The sequence below is a fragment of the Gymnoscopelus microlampas genome (genome assembly GCF_963454915.1).
Source record: "Gymnoscopelus microlampas genome assembly, chromosome: 17".
NCBI classification, from domain to species: domain Eukaryota; kingdom Metazoa; phylum Chordata; class Actinopteri; order Myctophiformes; family Myctophidae; genus Gymnoscopelus; species Gymnoscopelus microlampas.
Genome location: NC_139954.1, coordinates 17,163,701 through 17,178,311, shown reverse-complemented (window position 1 = coordinate 17,178,311; position 14,611 = coordinate 17,163,701). Strand labels below are relative to the sequence as shown.

The following is a 14,611-nucleotide window of genomic DNA, read 5'->3' as shown; positions in this document are numbered from 1 at the left end:
TCACAGGGAGGTGAGAAAAGACAGGAAACAGAAAACAAGGCAGACAGGAAACACTACTACAAAACAAGAGTATAGAAAACCAAGGCAAAGGCAACAGAGTTACAATACAAGAGTGCCGAACATAATGAACGGCCTAAACAGGCCTAAAGAACAGCCCTTAGGAGTCCAACACCATATAAGGGCATACAAGGTCCAAATAATAAGGTCACCGTCCACGGCCCGAGGAGCGGACCGTGACAAATGTGCATTTCTAATAAATTGTAAAATTGTGATGTTATCACATAAATATCCAACATATCAGACTCAGACAGTCAAAAAGGAAATGCATTTTAGAGAGCAAAAACAGGAGATGGCCTAGTATAGAGCCCTTGGGGGCTTCAGTCTGACCAGAAGCAGGGATAAAACACCAGATATATCCCCACAGGCCATAAAAGTGAATGACTGGAGGGGGGATATCAAAAGCAGAGTCATGGATCCCCCTGATCCAACACAACAACAGGCAGATATTTCCTGTGAAGAAGGCACAGGAGTATAGAGGGTGTTTGACAGGAGACACATGGTGGCTGAAACCATTAGACCATGATTTAGCCTCCAGTCACTCATCACGTCTCTGCTACGCTTAGCAGTCAAACACACATTCTTACAATGGACACTCACGATGACAACACACACACACACAGTCACACACACGCTTATCTTGTTTTGGTTCCGGTCAGCGCACGTCCACACGCAAACATATACACTTGCATGCACAAGTGCACGCATGCACGCGCACACACACACACACACACACACACACACACACACACACACACACACACACACACACACACACACACACACACACACACACACACACACACACACACACTGCACACTGGACACTTGACACTCACAGTATACAAGCTTATCTTGTCTTACTCACATGTGTTGCACACACACACACACACACACACACACACACACACACACACACACACTGGCATACACACAGCACATGCTACAGTAGGAAATAAGGTTTCCAAGCCAAGAAAGCAAATTACACCACTGACTGTGACAAAAACAGACAATGGTGCTCCTCATGAAGTGAGACAAAGACAATGATACACACAATGTGAAGGAAAGAAAACATGAAAGAGGAAAACAGAGGAAGGGGGAGGCTCTAACATGGAGCATAGTGCAGAGAGGCACAAAGTATCAGACATTAGATTAATCATTACAACGGATCGAATTCGCCACAGACCAAGCACAATGGAGGCTTTATGTGGAAGGGGGAAATATGCAGGCTCTCCCCTTCTCTCAGAGTGTTACAGCCAGCCTGGAAGCATCACGTTTACCTTCCCACTACACTTATATATTGATCCCTACTTGTTTATATTCTGCTGCTTCCGTGTCTGCAGTGAAAGTGTTCAACCAATCACTCACCAGTGGTTTTCAAACTTTTTGTGCCCGAGACACACCAAGTGGGCAAGTCAAAATCTAAAGGCACACCTGTATACTATAAAAACACAAAAGGTTAGAACATGGCGATACAGTAGGAGGTTTCTGCCTGACAGCAATGATTAAAAATTGATTTATATGTTGGCTTTGATCTGTTCACGCTGTTACTTTGAGGTGCATCACATATTTGGTGTGTGACTGTGTGTTAGGTATTCAACTTGCTCAGCCAGTTGTTTTAGTTGGAAGTCATCTTGTCAACTCGTCATTCCAAAACGTGTTAACAAGGAACGAGACCGTGTGCAGGCACTCCCTCCTAAAAACACTAGGATGTTTTTATTGCTCGATACGGCGTCACAATAAAAACAATTGAAAGTACAGTACAAAGCCAGCGGCCTTTGGCTGCTAAACCGAAGCTGCTTATTATCTGTGTGTTTTTTTATGCAGCGAGAAGAACAATCGACCAGTGATGTCGTTGATTTGTGTCAAGAGAGAATAGACAATAGACATGATGTTTTAATTTTTTTCTTTATGATAAGAAAGAGTTGAAAAAGTCTGCTGAATTAATTTAACCACTTGAACCCTAGTGTCCCTATTCTGGGACGAATAATCGGCAAAAATAGCAGGTCTACCACCTACTGTAGATCAGCTATTTTCTGCAAAGATATTTATTATACAGCTAAACATATAGAGCCCTGGGGGACTCCGGTCAACCAAGTATTGGCTATAGGATTTAAGTGGTTAATTTCCATGACCTGTTAGCTTCTTTGTCAAGTCCTGCCTGTGGTCCTGCCCCTATCCACGCCCATTGGTTGCTGTTGCTTGGGTGGACAAAAATCCACTACCATTGGGAAAAATACATATTGACGTATTTGAAAATTGTCCTCAGTGAAAAGGAACATCTCGAGTGCAGTATAGTGAATGGAGACAACATGTTTTCTTTCCAAAAACGTGATATTTTTACAATTTTAACAAACTTTTTTCTTTCTTTTTCTTTCTTTTTTTGAAGTATTAAAAAGGTCTTAAAATTCCTTAAATTGTCACTTCACTGTCATCTGGGGACCCCCAAAAATCATGTGGGGGGGGGTCCCAACCCACAGGTTGAGCAAAAATAGGAAAACATTCATAAACTAGACGCGTCGCAATTCTGGGAAATTGCAAAGTGTGGTTGCGCCGACGCCGGTTGCGGGTTGCGGCCGCTGGAACTCGAGAAATACGCCTGGAGGAATCAGGGCCGTGTTAATGTCAAAATGCGCCCTAGGCAACGGACAGTTTTCGGGCCCCCCCCCCCCAGCGCACATGCACGCGCGCGCAGCGAGCGTGCATGTGCGCGACCCATGCGCGCGCGAAATTTTGCGAAATAGGCCCCTCCCACTAAAGAAACAGGCCCCTCTCACAAATGTAGCGGGCCAATACATCGTCATGTCACTCCTGAGATCACTTGCTTTTCTTTTTGAGAGAACTGATCCCCCCAAAAATCATGTTTTTGCATCAAACGGTTACATTTTGCGCATTTGTGGCGCCTCCTATGGATCAAAGTGGAAATGCTTTTGGGCATTCGTTGAGTAAACCACCCTCGACATGTGATTCAAATTTGGGATTGTTTGGACGTTTCGTTTGTGATTTTTGGCATTCTTTGTAAAACTGGCCCCTCCCACTAACTTTGGAAGCCAATTACGGACGAACGGTAAAGACTATGGACAAAATGATGTTTGGATATGTTTATCGCTAGGGTTCAGAGATCATGTGTACCGATTTTTGTGAAATTTTGATAAAATACGTGGGAGGAGGAGCTAAAAGTGTGTTTTGAAGAAAATTCTAAATTATTTTTTAAATCATTTGGCAATAAACTATGAACCTCCCCTCAAAGTCTTTTAACTCTAGCCCTTACGGTTTCCAAGAAAAAAATACTTGAATTGGAGTTTTTTCATTTTCCCATTAAAGTCGATGGGGACATTTAATGCACTAATAAATGAATATCAATTAAACTATGTAACCAATCTGTTAGCAAAGTACAAGCAGTCTATTCCCGGTGAAGCCAGTCAATTTGACATAATGGCACGAGTGTGGGAAAAATAAACTGTGGGAGAAATTGCGCGTCAGAATAAAGTCGGAAGAGTACTATAGTCTGGTTGCCATATTCGGGCAACCACACTAAAAAAACAATGCAAACTTACAATGCATCACTTTGCTTGCGGCGGACAAAAAGAATGTAAGAAAAATAATGTTCTTACATTTTGTTCTTGAAGCAATAACGTTTGTTTCAGCATTCTAAGATGGCGAATAATCCCAATATTCACTAACAATGTTATCCTATTGATGCTCTATGTATGAAATGAATGTTGAATTTGTTCCACGTCTTAAAATGACCTAAAAGAACAATTTGTTTGTGTGTGTGTGTGTTCTCTAGGAGTCAGTGTTTGAGCAGTTGGAGGCCAAGCAGGGTGTGTTCCAGGCGGTGGAGACTCATGTAGGAGACGATGTCATCCTAAGCAGTTCTACTTCCTGTCTGTTGCCTAGCAACGTCTTCTCTCGGGTCCAGAAGCGGAGTCGTTGCATCATATCTCATCCGGTTGGTACCTGAACTGTTCCCATAAGCCAGTGCTTCTCAAATGTTTTAATTAAACAAACCCCAGTTTAGCTGGAGAACCCGTTCAAGGACTCCTGGGGGTCCCCGGACCCCACTTTGACAACCACTGCCATAAAATAACAAAAATAAAGCAAAGCACTTCTTTAGTCGCAAGCTTCTGCCCTGACACTTGCGACAAAATGTACCTGCACCGGAAATGCATTTCTTCTTTCTTCTTTATTTATGTCTTTTAAAGTCGATAGATGCGGTTTCTGGAAATATTGTTGCTGCATTCCAAAATATGGTCAGCGCTAGAGACCCTGCAGGATTAATTTTGGAGTGGTGCTTCCCTGATTTTGTTTTGAACTGAATTCTGGGAATGGCAGTCAACGGAGCTACCTGTGTCACCAAAAAGACTACTAAAATGGATGTTACACTATAAGACTTATAGATATTATGGACTTTTTTGTAGACATACCTGTACATGCAAAAACTTCCTGGGTCACCCGACCTCTCTCCTCACATAGCTGTGAAGAGGAGGTTTGTTTAAGTGTCACCACTTTCTATTCTATTCAGATGCTGCTCTATTCTATTCACTGCTGAGAGAGCGCTTTATAAATGTGTTTATTTACCCATCCATCACACTGTAGGCGTTCAGCTAATACTCACTGACACCTTAGGTATTTAGTAACTTAACAACAAGTTAGTGAAGGCCTTGGTCATTGACACGTCAACAGTCAAGACCACTTCACTGTATAGACCATTGGTTATAAAACATGTTCATGTCAAGGACCCCTGAATTGACCGCGGCCCCATTTGAACAGATTTTCTATGATAGAAGATTTGTCAAGATGTGTCAAGATTTGTCGACATGTTTTGAAAATGGCAGATCTACAAGCTATTTTCGAATAGTGTTTAAATGGTTCCTCATTTTGCTGGGGACCCCCTGGAAGCCCCTCAAGGTCCCCTGGGGGTTCCTGGACCCCACTTTGAGAATACTAGCTCCATGGATGACACAAGACTGAGGACAGGAGAGGAAAATAGAAAGTCAATGAGTGAATCAACTTCAACTTCATTGTCACCTCACAGGTTTACAGGTGTAAAACAGTGGGTGAAATTATTTGCTGTACAATCGTTTGTGCAGTTTTCAAGAAGGAGGAAAAGAATAATGATAGAAATAAAATAAGGAAACAGATCAGAAAAGATACATATTCCATAATGTTTATACAGAACACAAGGTGAATGGTTAAAAGCAAAACATGGCAATGGGAGGCAGTTAATTGCTGGCATCAGATATAGTAACAGCAGAAATAGTAACAGTACATAAGGGGCATAGTGCACCTTCTGCATATTTCCCCCAGTAAAACTGATGTGGTTTAGAGAGTGCTTCATGGGTAATTACCATTGCAACGAACATGTCACGTGGTTGGATGAAAGTATGTGCAATAATTACAATAGTTATTATTACTGTTACCTTTTGCGTAGTCATGCTTATTGTTCCACTGCTAACAGGTGAACCCGCCCTATTATGTCAAACTGGTGGAGCTGGTGCCCCACCCGGAGACTGACTCCACCGTCATGGACACCTCCTACGCCCTGATGACCAAGGTAGGGATCCCAAAACTACATGGCTTGTCTCTCTGCATGGAAGATCCTTTATCACAGTGGTTTTCAAACGTTTTAATGTCAAGGACCCCCAAATTAACCAGCTCAGTGGCCTTGCGGTTAGAGCGTCTGCCCTGATACTGGGGGTTCGATTCCCGGCTGGGTCATACCAAAGACTCATACCAAGTCCCGCGACATCCAGGGGTTGTACTTGTACATCAAGTCGCCTCACGCTACAGAAACGGGACACAGGCTCGTCAAGGCTTATTTATTTACCCAAAAATTAAAATGCATTTTGCCACGGAACCCCATCCGACAATATTTAGTGCCAGGGACCGCCCCATACAAGATTTGTGTTGTTGAGATGTTTAAAAAAATATGCCAAATCCTTTTTGAAAATAGCAGATCTGCACGCTCAGAACACGCAAGCTTGTAGATCGGCTATTTGAATAATTATGTATATACTGTAGGGTTAAAGTGGTTAAATTGATTTTTGGCCTAGAACCTCCCCAAGGATCCCTGGGGGTCCCCACTTTGAGAACCACTGCTTCATCAATCATGTCAGGCCTCTATTCTGTACTGATAGAGATGTCAGGAGTGTTATTGAAGTTACGAAGGTAGAGAATTTTACGGCTGAGTCGTAACAGGAATGTTTGGAGAGTCTTGCAAATGTTGCATCAGGATGATCAGGTGATTTCATTAATTGGTCCACCGGGGGGAGGCAGTAATGAGCTGCCTGGACTAGTGTTTGGTTCTTTTCTGCCCTCCGTCGTATATCATGGTACAGCACTTCTGTAAAGCGTGACTTTGTTTCAACTGCATACATACTATATACTGTACAGTATATGGTGCTAAATAACCCATTAGAGCTTGAAGTTACATCACTTAACAACAAACACATGTACACGTGCTCATGCTTAACTGCAGGGCTTACACACATTGATACATTCATATGAATTCAAATGATTTGAGAAATGCAAAACACGCAGAGGACCACTGCACACAAAGGGGGTTGCAGGATACACAGAAGATTATACTGTATAAGTTAACTAAGTGCTTTTTAGACCATTTTACATTTTATTTTCAGTATTTTTTAATGTTGATTATTAAAAACGAGAAACAAAATAACACTACAGTGCGTACCTGCCGGCACAAATTGCAGTTCAGCAAGTTCAGTTCATGTCATTTGGGAACCCACTTCGAGTAAGTGCGTGCCTGCCGGCACAAATTGCAGTTCAGCAAGTTCAGTTCATGTCATTTGGGAACGAGTAATGAGCAATATCTACTGTAAATGATCAATAACTACTGTAAATTATCAAAAGCTAGAATGTTTTGAAAACTGGGCATAGCAACATATCAGTGCATAAAGTACTCACCATTATTTGAAGGGCACTCTCGCCTTGCGCTCTGCAAAGTTGTCCACGATGATATTTATATCCCACAAACTAACAAATCCATAAGTTATGAATCTGTGTTTACATGTCACTGCAAATGCTCACGGACATACAGAGCTGTTTGGGGGGGGAAATAGGGTAGGCCAAATGGCCTTTTATGCCTTAATGGTTAAAATAATTAGTGGTGATAAGATAACATTGCGTTAATGCGTTATTAGCACATTAACTTTGACAGCTGTATATACACTCATATTCATCACATACCCAGGCTTTATTTGTCATGGGTGATAAGCTTGTGCTGATTGGTCAGCTTCCATATAAACATGGATCACACCGGTCTGCCAGACACAGTTGCTGTGGATTGGATTGGTTGAATGAATTCACAGCCGAGGTGACACCGGAGTTTATCCAAAGCACAGAGATGAAAACAGCCATCTTGGTTTATTACAGAATCGTTGCGTGCCAACGAAGCTGAAGCTGAATGAATGAATGAAGGAACTTTATTTGTCATTGTTACAGTTAAGAACAACAAAATTGTAGCAAACCCCTTAAAAGTGCATTATACAACAACTATATATATTAAAATACAGAAAACTAGACCAGTCGATTTTTTAAAAAGTGTCCTATATCGCAATAAAGTGCATATGTTAGTTCTCATTTAGTTCCACAGTGAGAGCCACTGCTGCTCTTGGGTAGAAACTGTTCTTAAGTCTATTTGTTCCTGCCCTCAGCGATCTATATCGTCTGCCCGAAGGCAGCAGCTTCAAGTGGCAGTGCCCGGGGTGGGATGGATCCTTTAGGATACTATGGGCCTTCCTGAGACAACGGGAGCTGTCCAGGTCAGCCAGGGAGGGGAGGGAGCAGCCGATAATTTTTTGGGCAGACCTGATCACTCCCTGGAGTGCCGTCCTCTCTGCAACGGTGCAGCTGCCAAACCACACACATATACAGTAGGTGAGGATGCTCTCAATTGAGCACCTGTAGAAGGACACCAGCAGTTCCTGTGGAAGATGGTAATTCCTGAGTATTCTCAGGAAGTACAGTCTCTGGTGTGCCTTCTTTACTGTGGCAGTGGTGTTGGTGGTCCAGGTCAGGTCATCATTCAAATGCACCCCTAGGAAGCGAAAGTCCGAGGCTCTCTCTACAGCGTCACCGTTGATTATCAGGGGCAGGATGTCTGACTTTAACCTCCTGTAGTCGATGATTAGCTCCTTTGTCTTGGGGATGTTCAAGGCCAAGTTATTCTCTCCGCACCACATCGACAGCCTTTCCACCTCATCCCTATATGCGGACTCATCTCCCCCCGAGATGAGCCCCACCACTGTGGTGTCGTCCGCAAATTTTATTACGGAGTTGCTGGGGTGGGCCGGGGTGCAGTCATGGGTGTAGAGGGAGTATAGGAGCGGGCTCAGCACACAGCCCTGGGGGGAGCCGATGCTGAGGTTGGCGCTGGAGGAGATGTGGCGACCCACCTTCACCCGTCTGGGGGCGGTCTGACAGGAAGTCCTTAATCCACAGGCAGGTGGAATTTGGAATTCCCAGGGTAGACAGTTTGCTCACCAGTCTGTCAGGAATGATGGTGTTAAATGCAGAGGAGTAGTCCACAAAGAGCAGCCGTGCGTAGCTTCCCCGCTTCTCCAGATGGTTCAAGGTAGAGTGGAGAGCTGTGGCGATGGCGTCTTCTGTGGACCTATTAGCTCTGTATGCAAACTGATGAGGGTCAAACCCGGGGGGTAGGGCTGAGGTGATGTGGGTCCGGACCAGCTTCTCGAAGCATTTGGTTATGATGGGTGTGAGCGCAACTGGACGGTAGTCGTTCAGGCAGCTGATGGTTGTCTTCTTCTGTATGGGGATGATTGTGGAGGTCTTCAGGCAGGATGGAACGACGGCCTGGCAGAGAGATTGATTGTAGATCTTGGTAAGGACCCCTGCTAGTTGGTCAGCACACTCCCTCAGCACCTGTCCCGGGACGCCATCGGGGCCCATGGCCTTCCTTGGGTCCACCGCTCTCAGTGTCCGCCTCACGTCATGCTCCTCCAGCGTGAGGGAGGAGGGGGGGAAGTGGGGCTGGGGGGAGGGAGGTGGGTGGTGTTTCGGCCACCGGTCTCTCCCTCTCAAAGCGGGCGTAGAAGCTATTCAGCTCCTCCGCTAGTGTAGCGTCACCGTCGGCTGAGGGCTTACTGGATCTATAATTTGTCATCTGCTGGATGCCTTGCCACACCTTCCTCTCTCCAGCAACACACCCTTCCGTGTTCTGAACCAACTCTCTCCCCACGCTGTTGGGGAATCCCAGACTGTACATTTTCATTTGCCAGGGCAGTTCTTAGTCGACAGTAATGTTAACCCCTGAAATGCGGCACTCAGTTTACACACGCACAAGCACACACACACTCAAAGGACCACAATGGAAATGAGCTCTCGAGCTTTATTGTGTTATCTTGTTGACAGAAACGTACAAATATATGTTTATGTATATGCATTCTGTCAATGAATATGTCAATCAGTCAATCAATCAAATCACATTAATCCCTATTCTTTCATAATTTTCAAAAATAACGAAAATAGCAGATCTGATAAGCTCACCACATGTTATTGCATGTTGCCGTAGCTTGTATATATAAGTAATTTTCACTATTTGTCATACGACAAAGTATATAGATTATAGAGATTAAATGGTTAATCTGTTAACTTAAATTGTTGATCAAATGCTATGTTTTCACTGTCTCTTGGTATGTGATACAAATAATCATGTGTGTTTGTGTTCAGGTTGGCCAAGCACCTGTTCGTCTGAAGAAGGAAATCGACGGCTTTGCCCTCAACAGAGTTCAGTATGCCATTATAGCAGAGTCCTGGAGACTGGTTCAGGTGAGTTTAGATGTGTTTGTGTGTGTGTGTGTGTGTGTGTGTGTGTATTATTGTTAAATCTTGTGTACAGGCACATAAGAACATATGTGTTCCTCAAACATTGTTTCCTCAGACATTGTAGCAGCAATAATAATATAGTGATAATAATCAACACATACAACAACAGGGAAATAATAAAACAAAGGATTTATCAGAATCATCAAATCATCAAGATTCTCTGTTGGTCCTAGCGTTTAAGGGCCTTGAAGTTACTGTGTGCAATGTTCTCACTCCTGCGTACGTGCGTGCATGCTTGTGTACACCATATGCAGCCCAGCCTCAGTATTGTTTTTGGCAAGCCTGGAAAACATCTCAAGGTTTTGCAATTGGTTCTGTTTTTATTAACGTCAATTAATGTCAGGTATTAACTTTTTTGAATTTGACAGGTCACTGACTTTCAGTGCAGGTGTAATTCAAGGACATTCTTAGTGTGCATGGGTGCGTGCATGTGTGAGTGTGCGTGTGTACTGGACCCTGTACTAACACTAGGCGTGGACGTACAGTATACTACTGTAGGTATTCATGTCAGTCCGTCGTGTGTCATGAACTGCCGTACTGATGGCTCTGTAATGGATGCAGAAGGAGGAAATCTCCCGTCAGCCTGTCTCCACTATTACTGTACCTCCGCAGTCCCCCTCCAAACTGGAGTACAATGACAGTAAACATGCTTCAAGATCCATTACATAATCACTCATGGAGGATATGATGATTATGATGATGATTATGATGACTATGAGGGCCGGAAACTTAACGTGAGATGTGCTCCCACTTAAGCCCCATATAAGTTGTTGTATGATGAATAGCGAAAATAGACGATCTACAAGCTCACAGCGCGCCACGATGCCATGAGCATATTTTTTTTAAAGTAAAACATATATGTATAGTAAAGTAAAAGTACCTCAAATTTTACTTTTTACGTAACTTTTTTTACCACTTAAAACATAGTTTTTGTTTTTTGTATGTTTTTTATGGCTTTTATGCCTTTATTGATAGGATAGGATAGTAGGCTGACAGGAAATGGGGAGAGAGATGGGGGGGTGACATGCAGCAAAGGCCGTCGGGATTGGGACTCGAACCCACGACTCGCTGTCATGCTACGCCAGCGGTGCAGGCCATAGATACGTAGTTGACCCCTCCTTTTTTAGGGTAGACAACATTTGAAGTACAGTACTAGTATCTTTTTACTCTTAATCCCCTCGTTCTTTGAATGTGTGGAAGTGTGCTTTGTAGCTTGTTGTCCCCTTTGATCTATAGGCTGTTGAAGAGATTACTTTGTGATTAAGTCTGAAATGAATTGGCTCAGTCCAGTAGTAGAGAGTGAAGTATTGAGCCAATGAAATGTCATCATTCATCCGGGGACAGGAACAGAGAGAGGCTTTAATGGACCCAATTTAGGGCTTATATCAATCAGTACACTCTCACTCTCTCTCTCTTCTCTTCTCTTCTCTTCTCTTCTCTTCTCTCTCTCTCTCTCTCTCTCTCTCTCTTTTTCTCTCTCTCTCTCTCTCTCTCTCTCTCTCTCTCTCTCTCTCTCTCTCTCTCTCATTCTCTTTGCCACCCTCTTTCTCTCTCCATCTGTCTCCCCATCCGTGTTCTCACTCGCTATGTCTGCCTCTGTATCTTTCTCTCTTAGATAGTTTTATTAATCCTGCGTGGGTAATTGAATTGTCATGGCATTACAGCAGTTATTTAACACAGGATAGGTGAATAAAAAGAGATATAGCTAGGAGTAACAAATAATACTAATAGTAGAAGATAAAAAGTACCAGAAACCAAGTATACAGTACTGCAGAAATCTTGCTTGGCCCTCAGCACTTGGACTGCCTGGGGATTACCAGGTTTTCCAATAAGTGTAGCCAAGGTGCACTAACGGTATAGTAACAGTGTATTAACAGGTATACATGGGGGTTGGCGAAAGGGCCTTTCTGTGTGGAGTTTGCATGTTCTCCCCGTGTCTCCTAGGGTAGGTACCCTCACAAAAACATTCAGTAATCCTGGTCACTATACTGCCTCCCCCTGGCCAGCCGGGGTGCCTGATGGAGGGGAAACGAACTGGTTGGAATGACGTGTTCCTTCCACACAACCAGGGAAACTCTCCCCTGTCAGGTGACAAGAAGGTCAGTTGGCTCTCATGCATTGAAGGAGGCATGAGCTCGGCCCTGGCCTCCCTAGGTTGGCAGAGGGAAGGAAACGCCCAGGATTACATAGACAATTGGCACTGGGTGTAAAAAAAATAGGGGTTACAAAATCGTGGGATAAACTTTTTTTTTTTAAATACAAAAAAGAGATAGACAGTCTATCCCCAGTCCAACAGTCAGTGTGGATAGTGAGGAATATACAATCTATGCCCGGTAAAATTCTGTGTATAAAATATGCCGTATATATTGATGTGAGGGCCGCATAGTGGCCCGAACCTCTAGTATATTTAGTTTAACATATGGAATAGAAATGCAAGTGAAGAGAAAAACAAACTGTAGTCCGAGAGCAAAAGGCGCCAGAGTCATGGGTCTCTCTCTCTCTCTCTCTCACTCTCTCTCTCTCTCTCTCTCTCTCTCATTGACATTTTCTCATTCTCTCTCTCACTATCTTTGTCAGGACAACGCAACAGTAATGGAGGCTTTGGAACCCCTCTGTTGATACAGCATCTCTTCTCTCCATGTCCTTTGTGACAGAGATGCGTAATAAAAACGTCTCCTTTCAGCTCGGTCGAGGACATTGTGTCCTCAGAGCGGCCGATACTGTACACCTGAGATATAGTGTGTCCCAAACCCTTTCTCACAGAACCGAGACACACACGCACGCACGCACACACACAAACACACAAAACATCAACCTGCGTGACTGACTTAAGCCCTTTGCTCCAACCTACATAGTTACACGCTTAGACGCATACATGCTTACACATACACTGACAAACTGTCCATGGTTAGACTAGCATATACTCAACCACACACACACATACAGTACACACACGCACACGTGTATGCGCACACAAGCACCGAAGTCCTATAATACTATTCCCATCAGAGATGCACACAAAGAGGGCTGTGTTAGGCTGCAGGGACACTTTAATGGCCACCAAGCCTCCCAATCAGTCAGACAGAAGGCTGTTTTCATTGCACTGATTGTTGTTTACAGAGAACTTAAACTCTCCAATCATCACAGGAGATGTCACTCATTAAGGCACGGTCCTATCAGTCAGCACCCCCATTCACCTCTCTAACATAATTGGTTACTGACAAAGGTGATAGTCTAATATGGTGCTCCGGTAGTTCAACCAATCGCTGCACTGAGCACAGAATTGGCATGTTCTGGGTTATTTTTGCATAAGTGTTATAATCGTCAAAATCGTTTCCATGTTAAAAAATGTTCATACTTTTTTTTATATTTTTTAAGAATTGCGGAAATAGCCGATCTACAAGCATACAACTTTATATGCTTGTACTATTCTGCTATTTCCCCGCTATTTGTCCAACTATATCCGCAATTTTTGAAGATCTCCAAAAGTATAAAGTTATTAAATATGATTTATTTGTATATTATACGTATTTGGCACATCTGCTCTGTGAAATGTTTGTTTACAAAGCCTAAAAGCAAAACAGAAATGTACACACAATTAAATCGTTATTCGCAATTATTTGTGTGACAATTCATCGTCAAGTAAAATGTCCTAAACGTGACAACTGTAGTTCTGGGTTCCGGGGTCCAGCTCAGTGCTGGGAGTGACACGTGTCTATGTCCATGCTCTTAAAATTACCTACACTGACCGGAATGACATATCACTGAGGGTTTTCTTTGAACCCTCCTTGGAATGTTTCTGGTGTATTACAGAATATAGTTGCCTGGGCAGCGGCTCCATTTGAATCTACAGTACCATCAATTCTACTGAAAATATTCCTTCAAAGCAGCATATGGACAGACGGATGAATAAAATGCACGTGAGAACCCCCCCCCCCCCCCGTTGACCAGCAAATCGCAGCTTGCTGTGATTTACTGGAACTGTTGGCACAGTTGGAATGCATCTCTGTATGTACCGTAACTGCTCCTTGTATGGCCCTTGACGTTTTTTTCCAGTGTATTCGTCACTGGTTCAGTTCATTGGAGAGCCAAGTGGGTTCCTCATTCAAGTGCTTGTGAGACAGCAGAGGCCAGATTTATGGGTCCAATGCCGATACCGATTTTCAAGAGTCCGAGACCACCGATTGACAATGTTTTGACTGACATTTTGTCAAAAAGTGCTAAATCGATTCTGATCAATTTGAAAAACTTGATATATATATATATATATATATATATATATATATATATATATATATATATATATATATCATGTATTTTTTCAAATGTTTATTTGTCTTATTTGTTGCTAAAAGTAAAACTCAAATAAAGTATTGATAGTGAAAAACTATAATTATAAAATGAACATGCCAACATGCAAATATAAACTACACACATAAACTCAACATTTTATTTAGCCACTTAAGAAGACCTATTCAAAAATGTTGACCTTGTAGATCTGCTATTTTTGAAATACAGTGATTTTTCACATACTGATGTAAAAAAGAAAAAGATGTAAAAAATGCAAATAATGGCTGACAAATCGGCCAAACCTTTAATGCAATTGGTCTCTACTGGAGCAGTCACCGCCAACAGTCACGTTTCAGTGGCCCTCTTGTTACCCAGAAGGCCACTGTTTTTTTCT

General features: G+C 43.0%; 1 protein-coding gene across 1 annotated transcript in view; it reads left to right on the top strand.

The window, feature by feature from the left end:
• Positions 1-14,611, top strand: part of cryl1 (crystallin, lambda 1) — a 33,239-nt gene that overhangs the window by 6,715 nt on the left and 11,913 nt on the right. Inside the window, exons 4-6 of the mRNA XM_084084996.1 lie at positions 3,848-4,009; positions 5,519-5,614; positions 9,772-9,870. Coding sequence (XP_083941122.1) covers positions 3,848-4,009; positions 5,519-5,614; positions 9,772-9,870 — 357 coding nt within the window. The remainder of the gene's footprint in view (positions 1-3,847; positions 4,010-5,518; positions 5,615-9,771; positions 9,871-14,611) is intronic.